The 27,225-nt window shown below is 47.3% G+C and overlaps 1 protein-coding gene across 1 annotated transcript in view; it reads right to left on the bottom strand.

Annotated features, from left to right (window-relative positions):
- ATXN10 (ataxin 10) overlaps nt 1-26,680 on the bottom strand; it is a 137,858-nt gene extending 111,178 nt beyond the window's left edge. The window contains exons 1-3 of the mRNA XM_054582500.1: nt 26,521-26,680; nt 10,892-11,083; nt 7,060-7,142 (exon numbers count right to left, since the gene is read on the bottom strand). Coding sequence (XP_054438475.1) covers nt 7,060-7,142; nt 10,892-11,083; nt 26,521-26,636 — 391 coding nt within the window. The 5' untranslated portion in view covers nt 26,637-26,680. The remainder of the gene's footprint in view (nt 1-7,059; nt 7,143-10,891; nt 11,084-26,520) is intronic.
- Nucleotides 26,681-27,225: the final 545 nt, after the last annotated feature.

Genomic DNA, 27,225 nt, shown 5'->3' with positions numbered 1-27,225 from the left:
GATCGGAATAAGGACAGTAGCAGAAAGGAAAATAACACTCATGGTGCTAAACAGTGTGCTAACAAAATGAACCCACAATACGTAACGTGAAAAGCTGAATTCACACTTGCACTGAAAGCTGCTTTAACATTAGAAATCAAAATGTATAATCAACCACATTAACCTGTAAAGAACAAAGCCACATGATCACCACATACACTGCAGAAAACATATTTGATAAAATTTAACACCAATTCATAATTTAAAACAAAAGACTCCTAGCCATCAAATAATAGAAGGGGGCGTCTTTGACCTAAAAATAGGCATCAACAACAAAACCCACAGCGCACATTACAATTAGCAGCCAGCTGCAGAGAGCCAGCATGTCCCCTCTGAGAAGGGTGGGCGGCACCTGCTGCGGCCACCCCCAGCCAATCCTGCACGCGGCGTCTCAGTCAGCAAGACGGCAACATAAAAAGCCAAAGGAATGGAAAAGAAGAAACTAAACTGCCATTTCATCCCTAACAGATGAAGTGTCATTTCTAACCTATGTAGAAAATATATTTTAAATGTACTAAAATTGCTTGAATTAATAAAAGAGCTTATAAATGTTGCTGGGGACAAAGTCAATAATTAAAAATGTGTAATATTTCTACACGGAGACAATGAGCAAAAATCAAGAAAAGACACCATTTATAAAAGTACCAAGAACACAACTACAAATGTACGCCACTAAAAAAAATTCTAACGCAAGGCTGGTAGTAAAGTACAACTAAATAAGTGAAGAGCTAGGCCACAGCTACAGATCAGGGGACTGGAGGTCACACGCCATTCTAGGATGGGCCACGACACGGTGTGCGCTGTGTGTGCAATTCCACGCACCGCAGAATGCGTGCCGCTTGTGCGGCTGTGCAATCTGACAAGATGATGCTAAAACCTGTGTGAGGGTACAAAGGGCCACGCACAGCTGTGAGCTGTGCACAGTAATGCAGTGAGACGATCTGTTTTTGCAAGACAGCAAGCAACCACGGCAAGACAGCGCGGTGCTGGGGCAGGAGCAGGTGAACAAAGCCGCAGAACAAAACAGAAGAGACAGACTCAAGCCTACGCTGATCTGTGATTAATGATAGAGATGTAAGAGCAGATAGTTGAGTGAAAGGCAGTCTTTTCAAAAATAAGGCTGGAACAACTGGGTATCACTAGAGAAAAGTGAAAATTGGACTCCTTGCTCACACACACAGAAGATTCAATTCCACATACTAATCTAAATGTAAAACAGTCAAAAAAAAAACAAAAAAACCCCACTGTAGAATAAGAACTATTTTTAAAAAGACACATAAAATAATACCCATAAAGAAAAATATTAGTAAGCTATATTAATAGACTACATTAAAATTAATAACATTTTTTTCTCAAAAGATACCACAAAAAGTTAAAAACAACAAAGAAAACTATCGACAGACTAGGAAAAGATACAGAATATGTAACTGAAATAGGATTCATATACAGAATACTAAAAGAGCTCTTAGAAATCATTTAAGCCCTGGCTGGTGCAGCTCAGTGGACTGAGCACTGGCCTGCGATCCAAGGGGTCGCCAGTTGGATTCCCAGTCAGGGCGCAGCTTTGGGTCATAGGCCAGGTCCCCAGTAGGGGGCACGTGAGAGGCGACCACACATTGATGCTTCTGTCCCTCCCTCCTCCTCTGTCTAAAAATAAATAAATAAAATCTTTTAAAAAAAAATTTAGAAAGAAATCGTTCAAAAAGACAAACAATCCAATAGAAAAATAGGCAAAAAACACCATGACTCTGAAAACCATGTAATAAAATAAGACAGACAACAGGCAAGTACATACGCATACACACATATGCATGAGAAGTGCTCAACCCCACGGGAAATGTTGAGATTCTGTTACACACCCACCAGACTGGCAAAAGGACAGTCAGAAAAGAACAAAGTGTGTGGTGTGGCTGCAGCATGACAGGACCTCAGCGTCCACTGAGCCCTCTCTGTCCCCAACCCCAGGAGCTCCGTTACTCAGATTACACGCATGACGTGTCTGAGGGGTGCCAGTCAATAGTGAGGGCCTCTCGGCTCTAGACAAACCCCTCAGTGCCTGCTCTGTGAAAGGAGGGCTGGGCCCTTCGGGTGTGTGGCCGCTTTCGGGGGTTGGGGGTGGGGGGGAACGGGGCACGACAGCCTCGGCAGCAGTGGCACGGGAGGAACACGGGGGAGCAGCATTCTCCCCACTGCTCCCGGCCCCAGCCCCGGCCCCGGCGCGCTGGCCAGGCACCCGCGGTTGGCGGCTGGTTGCCGGTGGTGGGAGGTTTTCGCAGGCATCACCTCAGTGCTTCAGCGGCGATCAGCTCCTGCCAAGTCGTGGTCCCTTCCTGTGGACGACATCCCCCTGTACCCCATGACAACCTTATGGAGGAGGTATCAATAGTCTCCCCAGTTTTCCACAAGAGTAGACCGAGGTTCAAACAGTCACTGACTTACTTGGGACATGCACTTTTTAAGTGGTGTAAGCACCGCTGGTGAAAACAGCGGAGGCCCTCCCTGGGGAACAGGGCTGGCGGCTGGTCACGAGAGGTCGAAAGCCACCAGATGATCTGGGGGTGAATTGAAACACTTTGCCCCATTAAAGGAATTCCCAACAGGCATTGACCTGAAGACATTTTCCAGGGCAAGTGGCCTTCCAAAGACCTTAAACTCTCTAGGTTTCGGCTTTGCTGGGAGAGGGAAGCTGGCCTGCTGACCCGGCCCCGGAGCTCCAGCGCTCTGACCTCGGACATTCCCAGCACCTGGGCCTTCCCTCCGTACCCCGTCGCCTCAAGCCTGGCTGGGCCCTGTGGCTGGGCACAGGGTGGGCTGCTGGCTCCAGAGCCTCAAAGCAGAGCAGACGGACGACCAGAACGGTAAGACGCGCAACGGGCCGTGCTATTCACGGACCCCCACCAACCAAACCGCTGGCGGTGCAAAGCAGAGCCACGAACCTGGGGCCAAAAATCAAAACACTGAAATGTAAAAAGTACAAAAAAAAAATGGTGAGCCAAGAATTAAAATTAAGTTAGCCCCAAAACTAAATTAATATCATAATTGAAAACAAAGACACAGGGTAAAAAACTGCACGTGCGTGCACACCCTACAGACAAACGCTGAACATTGACTAAAAAGACACGTCGAGCGTTTGTTCAATGCAGCCTGCACAGACAGTGATGGTTATTTTTTCTTTCTATGTTTCTAAACTTTTAAAAATTACAAAATGTTTATAATAAAAAGCTCCTCATGTTTAATCTTAAGATATCACAGTTTTAAATAGCATTTATATTTCTGAGCATTTTAGAATATTAACACTCAAACCTTGTAAAATTTAACACACGAAAAAGAGCAACAACTGAAGCTGGTCTGAAAGCCAACAGCTCATCAAGCAACTAAAAGTTAGCACTCTGAATCAGAACACAATTCTGGGAAGGAGAAGGTTTAAAGATGTCCCAGAAACAAGAAAAGAAAACGCCAGACAAGTACAAATGACAGTTTACTTTTACCAAACAGCTTATCAAATGATCTTTATGTAAATACTGCAAATGTTACAAAGCCCCTCAAAAATCCCAACATTATTTTTACAGATTAGAAAAGAATAAAGGCCAAAAATAACACCAATAGCTCAATTAAAATAACTCATGCTTGTGTTTACATAAAATTTGATGAGCATAATATATTCGTCACACCACTGTAATTATTCTCTGAAAATAATACTCTAAATATTATTTTGACAATGTAATTATAGTTCTTACCTCAAAAGTGGTTAACAAAAAACCGGCACAGATGCCCTGCCAGAACCCTACCAAGAAAGAGGTTCTCACAGAGAAACAGAACGGTACAGGCACTTCATGAGGACCCAGAATACCTTTCGAAAGATTTGTATTAGGTTTGAACTAACATACTATAAAAACTTTTTAAGTTTCATTATTGAATCCAAATTTTATTATTGAATTCCCAATAAAATTAATATTAGCTGCTTTTTTCAAGAAGGTGGTGACAAAACTCAGATTGTTTTCCTTCTTGCCTCAGTAATAGCCTTCCAGCTCTGTTTATAAACACAAGTTCTCTACTTGAAATTGATACAACTGAAGTATTAAAGAAGCTCTAAATAAATAGATGTTCCATACACACAGACTGCAAGAAACAGTACCATTTACCTGGCAATTCTCCCCCCCAAAAATCAATAAATTCCATATAATTCCTAGTATCCACAATATAAAAGTAACTTTTATAATTTGAGTAGAAAAAGACAAACAGCTCAATTAAAAACTAGGCCAAGGACTTGAGTAGAGATTTCCCCAAAGAGGATTAACAAATGGCCAACAAGCACATGAGACACTCCACATCATTAATCATTAGGGAACTTCCAAAGGCCTTCAGCTTTCTAGATCTCCGTATCCACCAGGATGATTATAATCTAAATAAAAGGAAACAAATTTTGGCCAAGATATGGAAAAACTGGGACCTTGTTGGTGAAAATGTAAAATGGTTCAGCTGCTGTGGAAAAGTCTGGAGGTTCTTTAAAAATTTACGTATGAACTTAACCCCACAATTCCTCTCTTAAGCACATGCCCAGAGGAGCTGAAGGCGGGCACTCGACAGGAACTTGCACAGGCGCGGACTTACTGACAGGGGCAGAAAAGCTACATGGTGGGAACCACCCAAATATCCATCAACGAGTGAGTGGATAAAGAAAACATGGTGTAAGCATTTAATGGAATATTTTCCAGGCATTAAATAAAGTTCTGATACATGTTACAATATGAATGGGCCTCAAAAAACATTGCGCTAAGTGAAAAAAGCTAGAACAAAAGATCCCTTAATTCTATGGTTCCATATAAAAGAAATATCCGGAACAGGTAAATGCACAGAAAAACACAAGAGGGGTGGTTGCCAGGGCTCCAGGCAAACAGAACACAGCTGCTTGGGGGGCACAGGGTTTCCTTGTGGGGAACACAAAAATATCTGCAATTAGATAGAGGTGGAAGGCGTACACCCCTGTGAATGCGCTATACGCCACAGTGGAGAGTGGTTAATTTCATGTTATGCGTCAATAAAAGGTGGGAGACCAGAGCAAAGAGATAATGCACTGAGGGGGACATGGAGTCCAGGGGAGATATTTTGAATATGGAAAAAAAGGGAGCATACTGTACTTTGATGAAAGGGAGAAAAGAGGGAACAGCTGATGAAGCAGAGAGAAAGGGGACAATTTCAGGGGCGGGTGTCTGCGTGCAGGAGTGGAGCGCTGGGCCGGGCTGATGGCTATTTAATCACAGCGTTCGCTCACAGGGCACTTCCTCTGTCTTATTTCGGGGCCCCTCGTCACAGGAGGAACCCACTGCCCACCACGGCTCCGCCGGGCTGCCAGGGACACACATCCGCCACGCGAGCATTTGTCAGCAATTAGACGCAGTACGTTCTGAACTCTTTCCGAACTACCATGCCACACACAGACTTCAAAAATAGCTGCCTTTCCAAGCAAGAGAGTGAACTCTGTCTTTTATTGCGGATTTTTAATCCCCCAAGTTCAGCATTGAGGCTTCCGTTTTATTATAAAATGGAGTTAACAAAAATAACTTTATAACATCTTTAAAACACTTTACAACTAATCCTACATCCTATCAATTTCTTGAGAATATTTGAAAAATTACTGCTGTTTTTAAAAACTGAGAGAAAACATTTTGTAAATTTTTAGATAATTCAAAAATAATGACAACTTCCCAAAGGAAAAATTCTCAATCATATAAAAAGGCATAGGAATTTTAACAAATGAGCTTTCAATAAAAACACTGAGACATCACAGAATAGAATGCGAACCACCAGGCCTGGCAGCCCTCACGCCGCAGAGCCTGCCCCCGAGGAGAGAGGGCGCACGTGCGTTCCCACCGCGGTGAGCACGCCTCGCGGACCTCCGCGCACAGGCATCAACAGCTGCGTGTGTTGGATAAATCAACTTATAACTCAGATCATTTTAAATACAGCTGGAGATTTCTCACTTAAAGAAGTGCTTGCTGAATTATGTTATACTTTCTTTACTAAAAAGAATTTTTAACTACATCTATTTATAAGCCAGATGTTTATGTTTGGATTGCCTTATTAAACGACTCAGATTTACCCATAAAGTATTTCAATTCTTTGTATAAAGATATCATATATTAAAATTCTGTTTTTAATATGATGTTAAGATAATAACCCAAGTTCAAAGAAGTGTTGATGCCAACAGTTCAAGAACCAAAAACATTCAAAAAAATTCTAGACCAGCTGCCTGGCTTTCTCTTCACCCCACACGGACAGCCACCGACAGCCAGCGCGGCCTTCCCGCAGCGCGCTACAGGCTTCCTCCTTTCACGCAGGCAGGGCCTGGCTCCCCTCAGTGGCCACCAGCTTCCCGAGGGCAGGGATTTTTGTCCCCTGGGCCACCGTCCCACCGCACCCAAAGGCCTCCAGCTGGCCCCGCCCCTTAGCTGAGAGACCTGCACTACTGCACGAGGTGACTGCACTACGCGCTTCGGCTGCATGAAGCGCCGCAGTCTGGCTGGGGCTTCAGCAACCCACGTGCATCTCGGCTCTGCAGGCTGACGTGGGGCCGGCTCTCTCCAAGGCCTCCCTCCTCGGCTCGCACGGCCACATTCTTCCTGTGTCCTCAAGCGGCCTTTCCCGTGTGTGTGTCTGTTTCCCGGTGTCCTCTTCTTATGAGGACACCTGACACAGTGGGTTAGGGCCACACAGTGACCTCAATTTGCCTTAATTACCTTTCTAAAGGCTCTGTCTCCAGGTAGAGTCACATTCTGAGAGGCCAGGAGTTGGGACTTCAACATGTGAATTTGGGGGGGGGGGGGGGGGACACAGCTCAGCCCTCAACAGAGGTAAGAAAGGATCCAGCTGCAACTTTTCTTAAATTCTTTGATAGCACTAATAAGGTTCCTTTGCATCGTTACAGAACGTTTGCTTTAGTGAATGATGTAATACTCAGAGTGTTGGTTTTTAAATCCTTTCCAAAGATATAAATAACTCATGAATCAGACTGCAACTTACCTGTCAGCAGGGCCTCCTGTTCCACGCGCAGTTCCCGAAAAAGAAGAATCAAATCCACAGCTACGCCGATTGTATCCAAGTTCCTGCATCGAGTTGTGAGGAGACAAAGTTAGCCATCACCCTAAGCCTACGTGTCAAATGATCCAAAAGCAGCGCTGAGCCTGCTGGTGACCGATCCTGTGGCCGGCGGGACAAGGGCCTCCAAGGAGGCCGCACCGGGCTCCCCAACCCTGTGATTATGTGACCCCCCTGGGCAAAGGGGACTTCACAGTCAGGAGTATGTTAAGGAGGCTGAGACGGAAAGGGTGTCCCGCAGTGCCAGGTGGGACCGATGGACCTCAGGGTCCTTATGAGAGGAGGACAGAGGGTCAGAGTTAGGCAAGGGGCCACGAGCCCAGGAATGCAGGCAGCTCTTGAGGCTGGGAGAGGCCTAACTTCTGAGTTCCAGAACCGCAGGGTGATAAAGCTGTGTTGCATTAAGCTGCTAGTCTTGGTAATTTGTCACAGCAGCCACAAGAGACATGCAGATGAGGGTCGCAGAAGCGGGCGCTGCTGTAACGAACACCTGAGACAGTGGCAGCGGCTCTGAGACGGGACATCGGGCCAAGGCGGGGAGCATCCCGCGGCGCGCGCCCGGACGCCGGCGTCGCCCTGAACGGGCTGTTGGCAGACACCGGGGCAGGGAAGGCACTGCTGGTGAGGGCTCAGAAACGATGAGGAACGTGTTTTTGAAAACAGAGGGAAGGCCATCTTTTTCACACGGTGGTCAAAGCTCAGCTGAAATGTGTGTGGGAAGCAAAACACGCAAACGATAAACCTGGCTGTTTAGCTGAGCAGATTTCTAAGCCACATGTTGAGGGCCTGATTTCTTCTGACTGCTTAAAATGCGACAAGAGACCAATAAAGGAACGAAGAGGGAACGAGGTCTCAATGATTTTGGAAACTCTCAGCCTACCCCGTCTGCAAAAGCTGCCGAAACTAGGAGACCGCCAGGCAAAGGGCACTCTGGGAAGAAAGCTGCGGCTCAGGCCGGCCGACCCCGTGCTGGGGGCTGGCAGGGTGAGAAGGCCAGTGTGTCCATACCCTCGGCCATCTCAGCAGACACCAGGGCCAGTGATGGCATTATCTACGAAAGCTCTCTGGTGGACCCTCTCGTCTAACGTGAACCCCATGACATACATGTGAGACCCCCAGGGATTTTCAGAATGTTGCCCTGGCTGGTGTGGTTCAGTGGCTTAAGTGCAGGCCTGAGAACGAAAGGGTCGCTGGTTCGATTCCCAGTCGGGGCAGTCGGGGCACATGCCTGGGTTGCGGTCCAGGTCCCCAGGAGAGAGCGCAGGAGAGGCAACTACACATTGATGTTTTTCTCCCTCTCCCCTTCCCTCCCCTTCCCCCTCTCTAAAAATAAATAAAATCTTTTTTTAAAAAAGAAAGAAAAAGAATGTTATATCAGTAGAAACTCCACCAGCTTGAACAAGACACAGAGACTCTGAGGGCGGGGCAGGGGCTGAGCCTCCAGCCGCGGGGGCTCAACGTCCGCCCTGACACCAGGGTTGCCCGACTGGATTTCCGAAACTGCTCAGGTCCAGCAGATCCTTTTTCCTTCCATTCTCCCCCCTTGTAGAGTGCAACATCTAAAATGGTCACCCTACGCCTGTCCTACCGCTGTATTTTGGAACCAGAAACTTGTTTTCTAGTTTCACGTGGCGTGGGACATGGCCACGCTCATGTGTTCACGTATCACCTACAGCTGCTCTCACACCACATGGGGGGAACTGAGAAGTTATAACAAGGGATCGCAAAGCCTATGCTCTTTGTCATCAGGCCTGTGACAGAAGAACCACAGGGACCCCCCAGTGAGGGCGCGCTCAGGAGCAGGGCTGCCGAGTTCCTCCGAGTTCTTCCTGAAACCTCACGGGGCGCGCGCTGCTGCTTCACTGTAGGGGCCCCGTTCCCTATTTCCCAGTGAAACATAGGCCCATGGGAAGGTCTAAGCCTTCGCACCTTCAAGCCTTTTGACAAACTCTTTGTCCTTATAGAATCTTTGTTGTATTTCTGACTAGTAAATGTTTTTTTTCTGAGAGTGATGCCTAAAATGGCTGGACTTTTCCTTTAAAATCAACAGTGAATAAATGCACGTGTAGAAGGGAAGAGGCAGAAAAGTTAACACTATTAAATGCTCATTTCCATTTCACCCCGACTGTAAGTCGCACGCGATAAAGGCGCCATGACCCCCCAGAGCCGAGCCCTGTCAAGGGACCACTGCCGTAGTATTTAACTTTGTAATGTTTGGATTTCTATAGTTTATATATATTACTTTTGCACTCAAAAAAGAACACAAAAATTGCTTCCAAAGACAGTAGCATCCTGAGCGTTTATTTACTGTGCTGTCGCCCCCCAGGCAGGGGCAGAAGCCCGGGGCGTGACCGAGCCGTGCGCAGACACCAGGAGGCACTTACAGAAGCAAACTCTCCCACGACTCACGACAGTCCCTGTGGACCATACCGCTTGCCCTGTTTTACGGGAAAGAAAACTGGTACTCAGCGAGGCGAAGGGCCTTGTCCAGGGATGGCAGGGTCTCACAGCGCAGGGTCAGCTAGTGTCTCAGGACCACGCCAGCGCCTGCTTCTGAGCTGAGCTCCTATTTCAGTCACAAAGAATGTCCCTGGGCTCTTAATGAAGGAACGGCTCTCAGACAAGCCCTTTAACCTCTCTGACTCACAGTTCTCCTTTGGTAAAAACGGAAAACCAGCAGCGTACTATCCTGAGTTTGTTCTCAGGATTACACAGGACACTGCAAGTGGAGCCCTCGGGCTCGCAGCCTGCGGCTTAGGGCAGGCCCGCGGAGAAGGCTCGCCTCCCTCCCGGCCAGCCTGGTGGGGCGCTCGGGGGCGCTCGGGGGCGCAAGCGGCCTCGGCCAGCCCCTGCGCCAAGGCTCTCCCCCGCCCCCTGCCACGTTAGGGCACCTCCCTGCCTAGAAAGGGACAAGGACACCTGCCTCTGGCCCACTCTTCCAGCACGTAACTCGTTATGTTTTTAAAATGTTGACTATTATCATCAAGATTATAATTGTTTCTATCCATTCATCTGCAAATGGATGGCAGCTTGGTTTAGAGTTGAAGTTAAACAACCCTAGCTTTTTTCCCCTCTCCTTTCATCTTAAAAATCCCATTAATCATATCGCAGCCTCGGGTATCAGAACTGTCTAGGCAGCGCAGGGCGTCCCTCAAGTGGCTTCTGGACCAGCCCGGCTTCACCTGTCACAGCAGTGACAGGGCGGCCTGGAGGCTCGTCTGCTCGCATTCAGGAACGCAAGGCGAGTATGCTCTCTGTGGCTTCTGGCTCCCTCGCAGGTAATAATTTTTAATAACAAGCAGATTCCACAAAATCAAAGAGGGAAGGTGCTCCATTCTGGGAGGAGAGAGTAACGTGAGAAAGAACACGCACAGCACTGAGCTGTTCCCTTGCTTGGCTTTTAACCACGTTCATTGTAAAGTAGATGGAAGTGAGGCAGGCAACCTCACACAACCTTAAGGAAACCTTAAGATGGGTCGGTCATCTTAGAGGCTTACAAACTGCGCTCCCTGCTCAAAGCAAACCCAAGGATCACTCACTACAACGCAGAAACAAAACAAAACATTCACAACTAAGATGAGTGAGGTCCCGAGCAGGCAGGTCCTATCACATGTTACACCATCCTGTACTCAGAGGACTTCTCCCAGGTGCCATGTAAGGCCCAGACAACGTCTAACGGGTGGACCGGCAGGACAGAACCAGTGGGCACACACAGAAGCAAACCGAGCAGCACACATGCAACGACAAAGAGCACTACCTGATGGAGTTCTGGTTCACGGAACACTCTATGCAAGCGTTCCGGAGGCACCGGAAGCACTCTGTTATCAACTGCAGGCTGGAGGCCAGGTGGTCCCCCTGGGACGGGTCTCTGCAGGCCAGCTCGACGGCGTGCGCGGACTTCTTCAAGATATCCAGGACTCTCTGGAAGATAGTCCTGGGCGCGGTTTCTCTGAAAAAGGACAACACTGTCACAAACCAGAAAAAAATAACCTAACTTCCAAATGTCCTGTTCACACCACGGCCTGTACTTAATTCTGGGGAGTGGGGAGCGGGGAGGCGGGCGAGGCCTGCCGGGCCCAGCCCCCTACTGACAACACAAGCACAGAGCGCTAGGCGCCAGGCCCATGTCGGCCTTGCCTGTGGCGCCGTTTAATCTTTGCGTGAGGCCGGCCCTGTCCTCTCCATTGTGAAGACCGGATAACTGAAGCGGAAGGGGTTTAAGCAACTTGCCACATCCACAGGCAAATGCCGGCAGGGCCGGCTCCCACTGCAGCGGCCTGACTTCGTGCCCCACTCCCCAGCCAACCCACACCCCGCTTCCCGGGGGCTGTTCGCACGTCTGCATCTGCCCTTCATCCACACAGAACAGCTCCGTCTCCTGTTCCAGACAGCGTGCAGGGCCGTGTCCTGCCACCCCGTAAGTGCCTCAAGGACAATTAGGAGAGACAACATTCACAAAGGCAGACTGCCTGGGAGGCCAATGGCCTATCCGGCCCCTAGATACGGAGAAGCAGGCCACACCGGCTCGGAGGGAGAGCACGTGCGTGCGTGTGTGGGTGCACGTGGGAGGGCATGCGCGTGTGTGCATGCATCGTGCGTGTGCGTGGGCACTGGTGCACGCATATTCATTCCACTACACAGATGGAAGAGGGAGACAGGGAGAGGCACAGAGAAAGAGAAAGCCCTCTTCAAAGGCGAAGGCGAGTGCGTGCCCAGGGGAGAAAGGAGCCCCCCAGGCGTCTCAGCTCCCACATGCCTCTCATGCCAGGAGTGGGGCCCGCACTGACTATCACTCCATAGCTATGAAGGCAGGACCTGTGTGCACAGCAGAGCACCTGAACGCAGGCCAGCTTCCTCATTCCATGGCTCCCCTGGAGGAACAGCCACGTTCCGAAGTTAGAAGAAATACTGCTGTGTGGGTCAACACGAGGGATTCTCTCTGATTAATTCTGTCCAGACAAATTGTCTGCTTTTGCCCCCACCCTGCAATCACAGCGGGCCCCGCTCCTGCCGTCCTGGACCAAGCCTGGGAGTCAGGGAGCCGCACACTTAGGCAGAGCTGCCGACCAGGAAACAAATGCCCACGGTGCTGGGCTCGCTAGGGGCTGGGAGGCCCACCTGCCCCTCCTTTCCCGCCCAGAAGATGCGCTTCCCTCCCTGAGCTTCAGGACCAGCGCACTGGTCACGCACTGGTCACGCGGTGCCGCAGCTTCTGGAGAGCCCCGACACCCTCGCGCGGACAGCCTCTGCACGGCCTGACTGCGGCCGCGGCCACAGCCGCGGCCGCGCCCAGCCTGGGACTCTGCAACACGCGGCCCGGCGGCCCGGCTCCGAGCGCCAGCCTTGCTTCCCTGCCTGGCTTTCCCTTCTCTGCACTCTCCCGCCCTTAGCTTTTATTTTTATTTAACTGTATTTATTTTTCCAAGTGCTTCAACTTTGTTTTGGGAAAGAGGCAGAGTGTAAATTAATCAATTAAAAATTGAGAAAGCACGCCTAAAATAATTTGCCCACACCTCCCTGAGCATCATGAAGCTTTGACTCAATGTCACAGTGATTGACTGACCAAATAAAAAAGAAAAAGTTCAATAACTATATAAAACAATTAAGTATGTAAGCCATTTTTCTTGATAACAATTAGGTAGGTAAGCCATTTTTAGTGACAATATGCCATAAAAGAACATATACTAACATTTTCAAGAAAGCTTTAACTAAATCCAGTGCAGACATTAATAAGCTAAGAAAATACCCAAGAGTTTAAAACCTTTCAAAGAATGACAAAAGTGAGCCCAATTTCTACAACAAAGAATAAATTTATTATTTAATCTTACAGTCAAATCAAAGTAGAGCCCTACAACTTGAATAGTCAACAGTAAAGCTTCCTTTTCCCAGTAAGATGGCTGAGAAATGTGTGTTTACACCTGTGAAAAAGAAGCCAATTCCATCTTCTTTCAGCTGGTCCTTTGCAAGCTACCTCTGACATGGGTGTCGCCTTCCTGTCATGTGGCCTTCCCTGATGTCAGTCACTCTTTAAAGCCTTAACATTCAGTTTACTCAAAGTTGGTATTTAGCAGAGCAAAAGCTTCCGGACCAAACTACGGCAGACTGAACAAGACAGGGAGGGGAAAAGGCCTGTTCTCAGGACAACTGAGTAACAGATACATCAACAGCAAAACAGGTAGCTCATGAACTGTCCTGTTCATGACTCCCAAAGTCACATGTTAACTTGTTATTTATGCACCATGTCTGTTTCCTTTACTATATTTTAACCAAAATAAAAATATTTAACTGAGCTAAAGTCAATCAAAAGATTCCTGAAATCCAAATAACTACTAATAGCCACTAAAGAGTAATCATGGCAATGTCTCCCTGGCACACAGTAACTCGCACCTGCGGTACAGAGCCAGGCTGGGTCCTGACCAGTGTGACTCCACTGGGCACCGTCGTCCCACAAAGTGAAAGGTGACCAGTACAGTTTCTGGTCAGGGCACATGTCTGGGGGGTGGGTTCAGTCCCCGGTCAGGGCATGTGCAAAAGGCAACCAATCCATGTTTCTCTCTCACACTGCTGTTTCTCTCCCTCTTGGTCTCCCTCTCTTCCCCTCTAAAAATAAATAAATAAAATCATTTTACAAAGAAAAGGAATTGGAATTGGGATCGCTGTCATCTGCTCCCCCCGAGTCACGTGCACACCCACAGGTTCCCGAACACCCCAAGCGCCTGCAATCCCGTGTCTGCTCAGACGTACACCTGCCGCCAGGGCGCCCTCTCCACACACACCTTCCCCGCCCCACTCTCGCCTGGAAGAATGTCTGTCTCCTGGCTCTCAGCCCCGGGGAGAACCCCCAGGACTCCCGAGAAGCCGGCTCCCGTCCACGCTCCGCTGGCACTCAGTCCAAGAGGCCGAAGTAACACTTCCTCACGTCAGATTACATTCCCTTTGGTCTACCTCCCCAGCTAGCCCGTGAATCCCCCAAAACAGAGACCACCTTATTTCTTTCATTATCCCGAGGGTCCAGAACTGGCCTTCATTTACTACCTGGACTTGTTCAATCGAAGCTTAGCACAGCCATGAGACCACTGGGACACTCGGAGTGGCAGCGGACTGGCTCAGAGCTGTGTGACCCAGACGCCTCCGGAGCCACGCTCCGGGCCGGGTGCCCGACCTGATGGGAGCGGTGAATCGGTGCGCTGTGTGACGACAACTGGGCAAGGGAACTACTGAGGCATCGGCTCAGCTCTTCCATTGCCATTAAGAAATCCACAAGTCCTAGACTCAAAAACATGAAAATGTCCTATGTTGAGATGTAGAAATCTTCTGATTGACATGTAACAGACACCTAATTTCTCCTCGCCACTACATGATAAATGGATAAATTTAAAGGGGGAGGGAGGGAGAGGAATCATAGCCCAATTAACTGTATTTTAAATTTCTTGAGAGCAAACTATTTCTTAAATGTTTTTTATCCCTCTGTAAAGAGTTGAAGGGAAACCCTTCCCTCTAGAGCCATATAATAAATAGCTCTATATTTTATTCACCATATTTTTATACAATATAATACATTAACAACTTTCATCAGATGAGGACAGAAAAGCTTTTACTCACTAGCAGTAAATACTATGAAAGCATTTAACTCTCTTCTATACTTCTTTACCTTCTAAAAAGCCTTGAAAGGCAGCTTTTTTGGCATTACAGATCCAAAGCAGTCATAATGCACTCTGTCTACAAATTCTAAGTTCACTGTCAAGACAGCACAGCTAAATATGTGTAATGATTAACGACAGTGAAATAGCTCATAAAGATCAGTCCATCGTTCCTATATTACAAACGTTATTAATAATAAAAATTGCTGTCATTTCTGTGTTAACCAAACTAACACAAAATATTCATAAGGACTTGAAAAAGCTTAGCTACTTCATTCACAGGAGGCAGAAAGTACTTAAGAGGACAATTAAAATTCAACCGTTAGACATTCCTATTAGATAGGAATGCATACCCTGAAGACAACATATAAATGAAATGTTACATTACACAACAAAAAAAAGGCCAAAAAAAAGCCTTTGAATTATACAAAAGGTAGAATTTCATCTCCTTCAAGTTTGAACAGATCTGTAGGGTAATCTTGGCAAGTCCTGTTTGAGTAAAATTACAGAAAACTGCCCGTGATTACATGCAGCAGGTTAGATAGGTCTAATACACCATCTGTACAGTTAATTCATCAGCTGGGACCTCCTACTAAAAAGGAAACTAAATGCTAGTCATTGTGATGCTACAACTAAGGCTTTCATACTTGTTAAAAGATTTATTCTAATACCTTAGATTTAATTAAAAACTGGCATATGTGGTTTACAGTAGTTTAACCACTGTCACTATGAAAAACTATTAAAACACACACAAGTTCAGAGATTAAAGTAACAATCACTGGTTGTTATTTAAAACCTTAAGCCCTGCCTACCGACTTGACTGGGCTGATAGAGCAAAAACAGAAAGGAAAACATTTCTATCTCCTGCCAGAAACAGCCTAGAGCAACATTTTGAAATTCATCTGTGCAGACCTCAAAATTCTCCTCTTTTACATCCGTTTGCCCTGTTCTGTCACATCCAGGACTCTCCCAGCTGTCCCTGAAGGCCCGGCCACTCCACTCTGAAGGGCTGGCAGACTTCCGTCCAGGGTCGGCGAGGACGCTGGACTGCAGCCTCCGGCCTCCGCACTGTAGCACACAGGCCTCCTCGGGCAGTACCTGCAGGCACCAGCGTAGCCCTGTCCTCGTGAAACTCTGCATCCGACCCAACACTTAAAAGTTCACATCAACACTTAAAAGTTCCACGTGTCACAAAATTTTATTTGTTTTCCTCAAGCATTTAAAAATGAAGAAACCATTCTTAAGTTAAAGACCATAGGTCCAAACGGAATTAAGAGGGGAAATGTGAATACGAGGAACAAAAGGGACAGTACACAGGTGTCCCACCCCCATCTATGAGCAGACACGTAGATCAACGGAACAGAACAGAGAGCCCAGAAATAAACCCAGGCCTACATGGTCAATTAATATATGACAAAGGAGGCAAGGACATACAAGGGGGTAAAGACGACCTATTCAATAAATGGCATGGGGAAAATTGGAGAGATACATGCAAAAAATGAAACTAGACCAGCTTCTCACACCATATGGCAGAATAAAAGCAAAATGTATTAAAGACTTAAATGTAAGACTCAAAAACCATTAAAACTCTGAAAAGAAAACATAGGCAATAAAATCTCTGACACCTCTCTTAGTAATATTTTTTCTGATCTGTCTCCTTGGGCAAGGAAAACAAAAGAAAAAAATAAAGAAATTGGACTACATCAAGCTAAAAAGTTTTTTGCATAGCAAAGGAAAACCATCAACAAGATGAAAAGACAGCCTACTAAATAGAAGATATTGACCAAGGTTACATCTGATAAGGTGTTAATACACAAAATTTATAAAGTGCTCAATACAACTCAACACCAAAAAATAAAATAAAATCCAATTTAAAAATGGGCAGAGGACCTGAGTAGACATTTATCCAAAGAGGACATACAGGTGGCCAATGGTCATATGACAAGATGCTCAGCATCACTTATCAGAGAGAGGCAAACTAAAACCACAATGAGATACCATCTCACACCTGTCAGAACGGCCACCATCGATAAATCAACACACAAGTGCTGGCGAGGCTGTGGAGAAAGGGGGGCCCCGGGCACTGCTGATGGGAATGCAGATGGTGCAGCCACTGTGGAAAGCAGTGTGGGGTTACCTCAAAAAATTAAAAATGGAACTGCCTTATGACCCAAAGATTTCTCTTCTGGGTATATATGTGAAAAAACCCAAAACATCTAATTTGAAAGAATCTATGCACAACAGCGAAGATATGGAAGCAACCCAAACGCCCATCAATAGACAAGTGGATAAAAAAGCTGTGGTACATATACACAGTGGGATGACACTCGGCCATAAAAAAAGAATGAAATCTTACATTTGCAACAGCATGGATGGACCTAGAGGGAATTACGTGCAGTAAGTCAAGTTAGAAAAAGATAAATACCATATGGTTTCATGCATATGGTTAATCTAAAGAACAAAACAAACAAACAAAATGGAAACAGATTCACAGACACAGAGAACAGACTGATGGTGGCCAGAGGGGAGGGGGGTTGGGCGGGGAGTGAAAAAGGTGAAGGGGTTAAGAAGTGCAGATGGGCAGTCACGAAGGAACACAGTCAATAATATTGCGCTGACTATGGATGGTGCCAGGTGGGTACCAGGAATATCGGGGGACCATTTTGGAAAGCATATGACTGTCTAATCACTATGCTGTACACCTGAAACTATACCAAATAATACTGAATGTAAACTGTAATTGAAAAGTTTTAAAAAGGAAAAAATAGAAGATAAGCTTGTGACTATCTAACAAAAACCCCATTGAGGCTGTTTAGTTTGGACGGCACTGGAACGACAGCTCAATTTGGGGAGAGCGGATGTCTGCGCTCTGAGGTTTCCTGCCATGTAACGGTGTATCTGGCCGCTTACGTTTGCTTTAATATCTTCGATAAAGCTTCATGATACCCTCAATGATGACCAGCCACTGCCACTTACATTGTGCTTACTACCTGCCCACACTCTTCCAAACACTACATGTACAAACAAACTCAACGGCTGTCCAGGAGTGCCGCTTGCTTTCACATCGTCTTCTCAGCGCTCATGTGCCCTCTCCTAGGCCTGTGGCCTTCAGAGGCTGACTCAGCCTAGAGCTGGCCCCAGGGTTCCTCTGCCTTTGAGTGAGTGTCCTTGCCCACAGTCCAGCAACCACACCCTTGGGTCCAGGGACCACTACAAAAGACTGGAAGAATGAAAGAGCTGAGAAACTCTCCTCCGAGGGTACTACTGGTCACAGTTCTAACCTTATTTATTTTGATTTGCTGGCTCTACCTCTTTCCTGTCTGCTTTGTCCATTTAAGATAATTGAATGTGAGGGGTGGCTCACACTGACCGCATCTGTATTTTGAAGTTGAGTCAGAACACCTTACCAAATAGTTCCATGCGGTCTTCCAGCTCATGGCACAGATAAAAATAAAGGAAATTGTCATCACTCTAAAAGGTTCTTTTTATAGAGTAACTTAATTGATGTTCTCGCTCAACAAAGTTGATCTGAATCATGGGTGAGTCAAGATAATATGGCATCCTTAGCTAGGTTGACAATTCATGTGGGGGTTTTTTGGTTTTTTGTTTTGTTTCATTTTTTGTTTTGTTTTTGGTGCATCCAAAGACTCCTGCTGGCCAGAGGCTCAGTAATGTTTGGGGGAAACCTAGTGACTGTGTGTACACACAGACGGCCAGGTTTCCTTTGGAGTTCAGAGCATGCTGGCCTCTGAAGGGCTCCGTCTATTCCCTCTGAACGTTAGTCGACATACTTGTACGAGCAAGTCTCAATTCCAAGGCCTTTCTGATTACCTCTTGAAATCATACCTGTTCATTTTCCTATACTTTCTTTACTCGAGTCTTTCTTCTATGCTCTCACTTTACATCTAACGACTCAAGAAAATTAAATGTTTAACGAAATAACAAATGCTATGAAGTCCTTATTATATGCTAGGTCTGAAGAGTGGGCGCGGAGAATGCAGAGGTAAATAACAAGAGTCCTGCCTTCAGCCTGCTCCCATTTAGTGGAACTAGTAGATGACTGAGTGATGATGACGTTCTACATAAAGTTCTCTGAAAAAGGTAAGCACAGAGCACCAATGGGAATATAGGGCAGGGGCAGCTGGGAGGTCAAAAAGACTTTCAGTAGGAGGTGAAACAGTAATTAAATCTTCAGAGCAAATGAGGAATGTGTATGAGCGAAGGAATAAAAGCATGAGACATTTATATTTACAAATTTAATACTACAGCATTTGAGCTATTCCTGTTTGGGTGGTTTGAAGCAAGCTAAATATAGTCCCTTGCACTGCATCAAGTGTACTTGCAGCACTAAACACAGCACAGCGCACCGCGTTCACAAACTGGTGAAATAAATGAAGGAATGACACGGAAACGGAATTAAGAGCTTGAGTCATCGGAGTGATCATCGGGGCCCGGCTCTGCGCCAGCACTGGGTGCGTTTCTCCGCACAGCCCGACCCCTCTTTGCTCTACTCAGTTCAACAGGCACCAAGCACCCAGAGTGGACCTGCGCTAAGACATGCCGCAACGACGGCAGTCCCAGCCCTCAACAGTCGCCCCCACACAGGGAGGAGGACATGTAGGAGGCCACTGCACCACGAAGTGAGAAAGGCGTTCACACTTCAAACACCTCCCCTCCATTCCAAATAACGTAATCATACTTATTCTTAACAACTATAAATGCATTGCCTTCCCCTGCACACCAGCTCTGCAGGGTGACTGGAACCAAGGCCCCTGCGCCTGTGGTGACGGGGCCACTCAGGAAACTCAGTGCCGCGAGGGACGTCACACACAAGCCTGCACGCCTCCTGCATCGGGAGGAAGCCAAGAGAGCTTCCATCAGGACCCAGGCCAAGATGCTGGCCAGCTTAGTGAGCCCCCGGGTGCCACCGTGACATATCACCATTGGGGAGCCACTGGGGAAACGGGTGGAGGAAAACACAGGGAACGGTGAGGCCAGAGAGGAAGGAAATGCAACAAACCTTTCACTCAAGGTGAGCCAGCAAACTAAAGGCTCAAGAGAAAATCTAAGCCTTGGAGAAACTGGCTCCTTTTCCATCATTCCCAGTGACCTGGCCACAGAATCTGTGTCCCCAGCCCCACCACTCAGACCGTGCTGGACTGAGTCCCTAGATCCAAGATAAAGGACACTGTCCTCAGGGGGCACAGGGAGAAACCCAGCGTTACCTTAGGCTGTACCTTAAGGCGTACAGAATGGTCACCTCGGCAGCCTCAGGCCGGTGGACCGGCGTGCAAAAGAGGAGCTCCAGCTCCAGCAGGAGCCCCACTCCACCCTGACGGCCAAGGACGGCCGGGGTTGCGACCACGAGCTGGAGCGGGGAGGAGGAGCTCTGGAAGCTGGAGAGTCAACGGGATGGACGTCTCTTGGGTGTTGAGTACTTTATCATGTGTTTCTTGGTCCTTTATATATTGTGAAGCATATACGTTTTTTGCCTATCTTTTTAACTGAGTTTTTAAATTATTATTGAGTTGTAGGAACTCTTTATATATTTTGAAATAAGTTCTTTGTTAGATATGTGTATTGCAAATGCTCTCACTCTATGGCTTGCCTTTTCATTTCCTTTGTTTCTTCTGATGGGCAGAAGTATCAATTTTTTAAAAATCTAATTTGATAAAGTCAATTTTTGTCTTGCATGGTTAGTGTTGTATCCTGGATAACTGTCTGCCTATACTCAAGGTCACAAAGATACTCTCCCATGTTCTTAAAACATGCTATAGTTTTAGTTTTTATGTTTAGGTCTATAACTCATGGTGAAGTATTTTTTGCAAATGGCACAAGGTGTGGGTCAAGATTCATTTTATTCCAATCAGACATCAAGTTGTTCTACCACCATTTCTTGAAAACAATAGTTTTTAGGTTGTTTTGGGTTTGAGTTTTCAAATATTTGCAACAGGAAGATATCTGAAAATGACCTCAATTTTTTATGTATAACATTCAGCATTCAATAAAATGGATAGGACCAAATAACTAAACAAAAGAATAAAAAACTAACAACAGAAAGTTATCAGGCACATTCTTTAACTTCAATTGATATGTTCAAGAAGATAAATGACAAAATGAATTCAACAGAAATTCTACAATACAGTTAACTCAAAAATACAATACCTGAAGCTAAGAACACAATAGATGACAGCAGAAAAGAGGGTTAGAGAACTACAGCCAATTCATACAAAACTTTTAAGCTCGGAGAGGACAGGAACTACAGAAAAGAGCCTATGAGACATATGACATAGAATGAAAGGTTTAACATATGTGTAATTGGAGTCTTAGAAGTAATAGAAAGAATACAAGACAAACAATATTTGAAAAAATACTGGCTGACAATTTCCCAAACTGATAAAAGACATCAAATTCAAGAAGCATTATCCAAATAGAATAATCCTGAAAAAACCAAACATCTCTGCCCTCGTGAGCCTTCCATTCTAGAAGGAAACAGAGAATAAGAAACCACTGTAAATAATTACATAATACCTTAGAATGCAGTAAGTGCTTTCCTTGAAAACGAACACAGAATTTATAAGGTAAATGGATTCAAAAGTAGGGAGGGCAGTATCTGCACTATTAAATAGGATGTACAAAATCGTGAAGGAAATAAACAGAAAAACAATTTTAACTAAACACAGCTTGAAGAGGAAAAATAAGCCATACTGACAGAAGCTTTAAAAAAAAAGTACTGTCTACATGAGTGTGGAAGAAAAAGACCAAGCATGCACAATGAGTAATAAGCTATAAAAATAAAAGCAATTCCACAAGAATTTGTTAAGTACCTACAATTATCATACTCTATGCCAGAAGCTAGGCATACAGGAAATGTGATATGATCACTTTATTTGAAAAGCTTACCAATGGAAGAACAATGAGTTATTAGTTACTCGTAAGTATGAGAAGAATTTATATTGCGTTTGCCAAAAAGGCAGCATGGTTTTTTCGGTAAAATAAAAGACACATTTTTCATTTTCACCAATAATTTTATTGATTTGGATATTTTGAGTATGTTGGCTGTCTCTTGTGTGATATAACGTTGACCGTTCCCAATGAATGTCTCAATCTGACCACTATCCACTTCCACTGGTCTATCCAACCGAGGAGCATCATCCACCAAGAAATTTCCAGCATGAAGCTTCTCAAAAACACTTGTGACATGTTTCATCAGTCACAGCACTTTCTCCACACACTGCGCAAATCTTATTTTGTGTTTCAGTTGTGTTTTTACCTTTCTTGAAATAATAAAGCAAAATATGCCAAAAATGTCACGTATTTTCTTCCATCTTCAATATTAAAATAGCTACACAAAAATTCACCAGTTTTGATAAGTTTTTTTAAATGCACACTGATATGACAGCTGTCACAACCCAACCTAACAAAATTGTTTCAAATGAAGTTAAAGACAACTAAGCGCCACTAGAGTCATCCTATGGAAAAAACCAAACGAACTTTTTTGGCCAACCCAATAGAAAGTAGAATCCAAGTGTTACGTGATTTCTTGAACACTCAAGAACCAGAACATAATATTCTCCATAGAAAAATAAATAAATTACGGAGCAGCACTATCCAACAGAACTTTCTGCAAAATGGCAATAGTGTATATCTGCATACCAATGAGGTAGCACTTGGCCACGTGTTGCCACTGAACACTTAAAACATGACTAATGCAAGTAAGAAACAGAATTATTGATTTTACTTATTTCTAAATGACTTAAATAGCCATATATAGCTAGTGGCTACTTAATGGACCATGGAGGTACAGGGTATGACAACCAATCTCACTTGGCTCCACATTTTAACACAGGGTAGGGTCTGGATACATTATAAAGACAATGCAGAGATACATCATAAAGGTGACCAAACAAAGCTGGAAAATAATGCCTCTAGGAAAAGGCCGAAAACATAATTCTTAATATATTTATATCTTAACTTTGTTCCAGAATTTAATGTGACTGGCAAAGACTCAGAGCACAGCAAGAAAAATTACTTGTTAAATAAATGTTTAAAAGAAAAGCAGAAATGTACATTAAAGGTAAAAAAAAAACAAAACAAATTTAAAATAGGTTTAAGAAAGAATTACCTTCTGGAGAAACAGTTGAGCAATATCTTAATACTGGTATTTTATGACCATAAAATAAGCATTTTTTTATGGATTTAAGTGCTTCAGATACTATTCAAGAAGCGGGTTATAGAATACGGGTTTAATCCAGAGCATGAAGAATTTAGATTGAGATATTAACGATCTATTTCTATTTAATAAATTACCCTAATACTTAGCAATTTAGAACAGTAACATTTAGGGTCCCACACAGGTCTGAGGGTCCGGAGTGTCGGAGGGTTCTGTCTGGCTCGGGCTTCGCAGGAAGCTGCACACAGACAGGGCTGAAGGCTGCACTGACAGGACCAGATCCGGATCCGTCGGCAAAACCATTCCTCCCGTGGCTGCTGGAAGGCAGCCTCAGTTCCCCACCATGTGGATCTCTTTAGAGCGATGCTTGGGTATCCTGATGACACAGTGGCCGCCTTTGTCAGACTAAGGGATCCAAGAAAGGGCAAAGAGAAAGCTGCAATGCCTTTTATGAATGACTTGGTCTCAGAAGTCATACACTATCAATTCTGCCATATTCTAATTAAAAAGCAAATCACAAGCCCTGACCAGTGTGGCTCAGTTGGACGGGCACCGATGTCCCGTAAAGCAAAAGGTCACCGGTTCAATTCCTGGTCAGGGCATGTGTCTGGGTTGTGGGCTGGGTCCCTGGTCCGGGCATGTATGAGAGGCAACCGGTCGATGTTTCTCACATCCATGTCACTCTCCCTTTCTTCCTCCCTTCCCCTCTGTCTAAAAAATAAATATTTTAAATATATAAATAAATAAAAGCAAATCACTATATTCAGTCCACACTCCTCCTCTTGAAGGACAGAGTATCAAAGAGTTTATGGACGTATCTAAAACCACTACAATGAGATAAGAGAACTGCCTCTCCCTTGGGGGTCCGCTAGAAGTTATAAGACCCTGGGATTCCTTTCCTTGGAAACCCCAAAATTAGAATTATCATCCTTTTAAAATACCTTCCGTTGCTTTCTACGAGGCAGGATATTAAACACAGCTGGGTTCTCGGTTGCTTACAACCCAGTTACTTTTAATAGCAGGTGCTAAATAAATGGCATCTGCCAGGCAGAAAACACTGTTCTAAAACACTGTTCACATGTATCACTACAGAGCCTCACAATACTCGCACAAAATGGGCAGTATCACCCCCACTTTCAAGATGAGAAACAAGAAGTCCAGAGAGGTCAGCCAGGATTTTCGTCCAGGTCTACCTGGTCCCCGAGTCACTGTCCTTTTCCATTGTAGGACCTCCTACTACTCCAGCTCCCACAGACAGAAGCTTGTTGAGCCGCATCACAACTGGGAAGACCCACAAAAGACCCACAAAATACATTGTTTCAGCTAACATGCCTATCTTTTGTTCCACCAGTTACTTTCTTACTTCCATCAGTCCTGTTTTGCTCCCCTGGTATTTTCTATTTGCTACTCTGAGGCCTCATTTTGCTTCACTTCATGTTGCATCCAGCTCCTGGCACCTCAGCCCACCCTCCGCTGGGTTCATCTGCACTGGGGGGATCCTCTCAGATCACCTGGACTCTGGTCCAAACCCCAGGAGATGTCTGAGGGGCACCTAGTGATTGTCCAAAGATACACAAAGAAGCGGCGGCACAGCCAGGACCAGAAGCCCGTCCGTACGCGCTGTCCTCAGAGGCTCTCTGCCTCACCACACAACTGCATCCCCATCCCAAGACCTGCACATCCATTCACCTCTCCCGGCCTCCGAACTCTGCCGGGAGCAGGGACAATGCTCCAGAGAAACTCAAGCCAAATGTGGGAAGCATCTTTATCCCCTCATTCTCCCCGCATAACCCATACAACTTGTAAATATTTTTCAGTAGTTATCCCGTCCATCCCCATAGACAATGTCCTAATTCAGGCACTTGTCTCTTTCACTTGGGCTTCTGCATCAGCTTCTTAAAACGTCCCCTGGCTCTAGCCTCACCCCCTCTAATCTGTCCCCACAATGGCGGCCTACAGAGCTTTGTGACACGCAGGGCTTATCATGCCCCTCCCTTGACAGGCCCTTCCCCGGATCCCCATTAATTCCTCCCACAACAGAATAGAGAAAGGCCTTTGTCACCTGGCCCCGGTCCTGGATTTTATCCTACAGGTCCCTGAAAGGGGTCTGATGAGGGAAAGTCTCCTCTGCACCAGACACCATGTCATTTCATTTAATCCTCCCAGGGAGCCTGCAAAATCAGCATCCGATCCCTCTGCATATACTGTTCTTCCTAATCAGCCCTCTCATCTGTACGCCGTGCAGCCAACGCAATCTAAAGCCTTTCCTGGCCCATCAATCTACCCAACAAACGCATCCAGAAGGCCCCCTGCGTCACCACCTCTTCTTGTCCAGATGCCCCGTTACAGTCTGTTGACACAATTTCCCTCCCATGCTCAGGGGTGCGGGGGAAGGATCATGTCCTATCCATCTTTGTACCCTCAGCCCCTAACAAAGAACCTGCTTCATTGCAAGCGCTGAATAAACGGTTGGTGACTGACTACAGAGTCCGTCATGGTAGGGATATGAGTTAAACATTAACTCGATCACCGTTATCGCTCACAAGTATCAGCAGTCAACACATCTCCCGGGAAGCCCAAGCAGTAGTGCCCTGGGCCTCTAGGCCTCTCTCAACAGACTACGGGGTCTGGCTCAAGGACCAGGACTTGCAGGGGTCGCCCGGTCCAACCCGAGCCTACTGTATCCCCTTCTTCAGAGCTCTACTCCCTGCAGGCACCCGCACGACTGTGTGGCTGTCCGCTGGCGGCCGGAACAGGGCCTCCCAGGCCAGGGCCTTTCACAAAGGGCAACACCAGCCACATTTACTGAGTTCTCCGTGACTGTGTGACAGCACAGTCTCATTTAATCCTTGTAACAATCCCACCAGGGCGGTACTGCTCCACGTTATTTCCATTAAACAGACGACAAAACTGAGGCCCAGAGATGGGAACAAAAGGAGACAAGCACCGACTGAGGGCATCACATCCTGGATGTTTTCACACGCTTTATTTCATTTGCTCCTCGGTACAATGCAGCCAAGGGAGTCCTGCATCACACTCCCATTTTTAGACACGAAATCTAAGGCTCCCGGCCATTGGCCACATCGCACAGCCTGGGAGGCCAGGAAGCACGCCCGGGCCTGCCGGGCTCCTGGGCACCTTCCGACCCGGCTGTCACCCTTGGGGGGCTCAGTGGGGGCCGGGGGCTCCCCACCGGGGGCGGCACAGCCAGGCTCGGCGTCGGGCGCGGCGCCGCGCCGTCCGGCCCCGTCGCCCTGCCCCAGCGGGGCTGGGGGCCCGCGGGGCCGCTTGGTTCGCTCCCGCTCAGCGCCCGGAGCGGCTGGCGCGTCGCGGGGCGCCCGCGGTTCCTGGCCCCGTAACTACAAGGGCTGAACAGGGCGCGGAGCGCGCGTCGGCCGGCGCCCCGCGGGCACCTCGGGGCCCGGCGCGGGAGGACGCGGGCAGCGGCTCCGCGGCGGGGCCCCCGGCCGACCGCAGAGACCTCCGCCCCCGGCCGTCCCGGGGAGGGCGGCCCGCTCCCCGCCCGGCCGCGCCGCTTCCGCAGCCCGGACGCTCGCGCCGCGCGGCCGTTACCGATTCCGCTGCTCCTTGAACAGCGCCGTCAGCGCGCGGAGGGCCTCCAGGTCCTGGATGGGCGCGGGCACCATGATGCCAGACAGCCGGGCGGGCGGCGGCCTGGGCGCCGCCATCTTGCCGATGCGGCGCCTGACGGCGGGAGCAGCCGCAGCAGCAGCAGCCCGAGCGGCGGCGGGAGGGGAAGCGCGGGGGAGGAGCGCCCGGCGCCTCGGGGCCCAGCCGGCGTCTCGCCGCCCGGCAGCCCGCAACCGCGCCGGAGAGCGCGAGGGTCGCGCGGGATCGCCCGGGGCCGCGGGGACTGTGCCGCCAGGGGAGGGGGCGCAGGCGGAAGTGCAGCCCGAGGGGAAGCGGCGCGAGCGGAAATGTGGCCGCAGGGGAGGGGGCGCGAGCAGAGAACTGCGTGAGGCGCGGGGAGGGGCTCTCGGAGGGTGGCGGGTCTGAGTGGGGAGCCTGGGTCCAAGGTTCACCCTGAGAGGAGGGGTACGGGGACATGTTCACCTGAGGAGGAAGGATACGGGGACAAGTTCACCTGAGAGAGAGGAGAGCAGGGGCAGGTTCACCTGAGGGGGGAGGGATACGGGGATAGGTTCACCTGAGAGGGAAGGGATTGTGGACAGGTTTGCCTGAGGGGAACGGGCACAGCGACAGGTTCACCTGAGAAGGGGGCGGGGGGGGGGTACGGGGACAGGTTCACCTGAGAGG

The sequence above is a fragment of the Pteronotus mesoamericanus genome, unplaced genomic scaffold (assembly GCF_021234165.1).
Source record: "Pteronotus mesoamericanus isolate MK-2021 breed Mesoamerican mustached bat unplaced genomic scaffold, CSHL_Meso_final contig_702, whole genome shotgun sequence".
Classification (NCBI taxonomy): Eukaryota; Metazoa; Chordata; class Mammalia; order Chiroptera; family Mormoopidae; genus Pteronotus; species Pteronotus mesoamericanus.
Note: the sequence above shows the minus strand (reverse complement) of the source record. Positions and strands in the feature narration are given on the sequence as shown.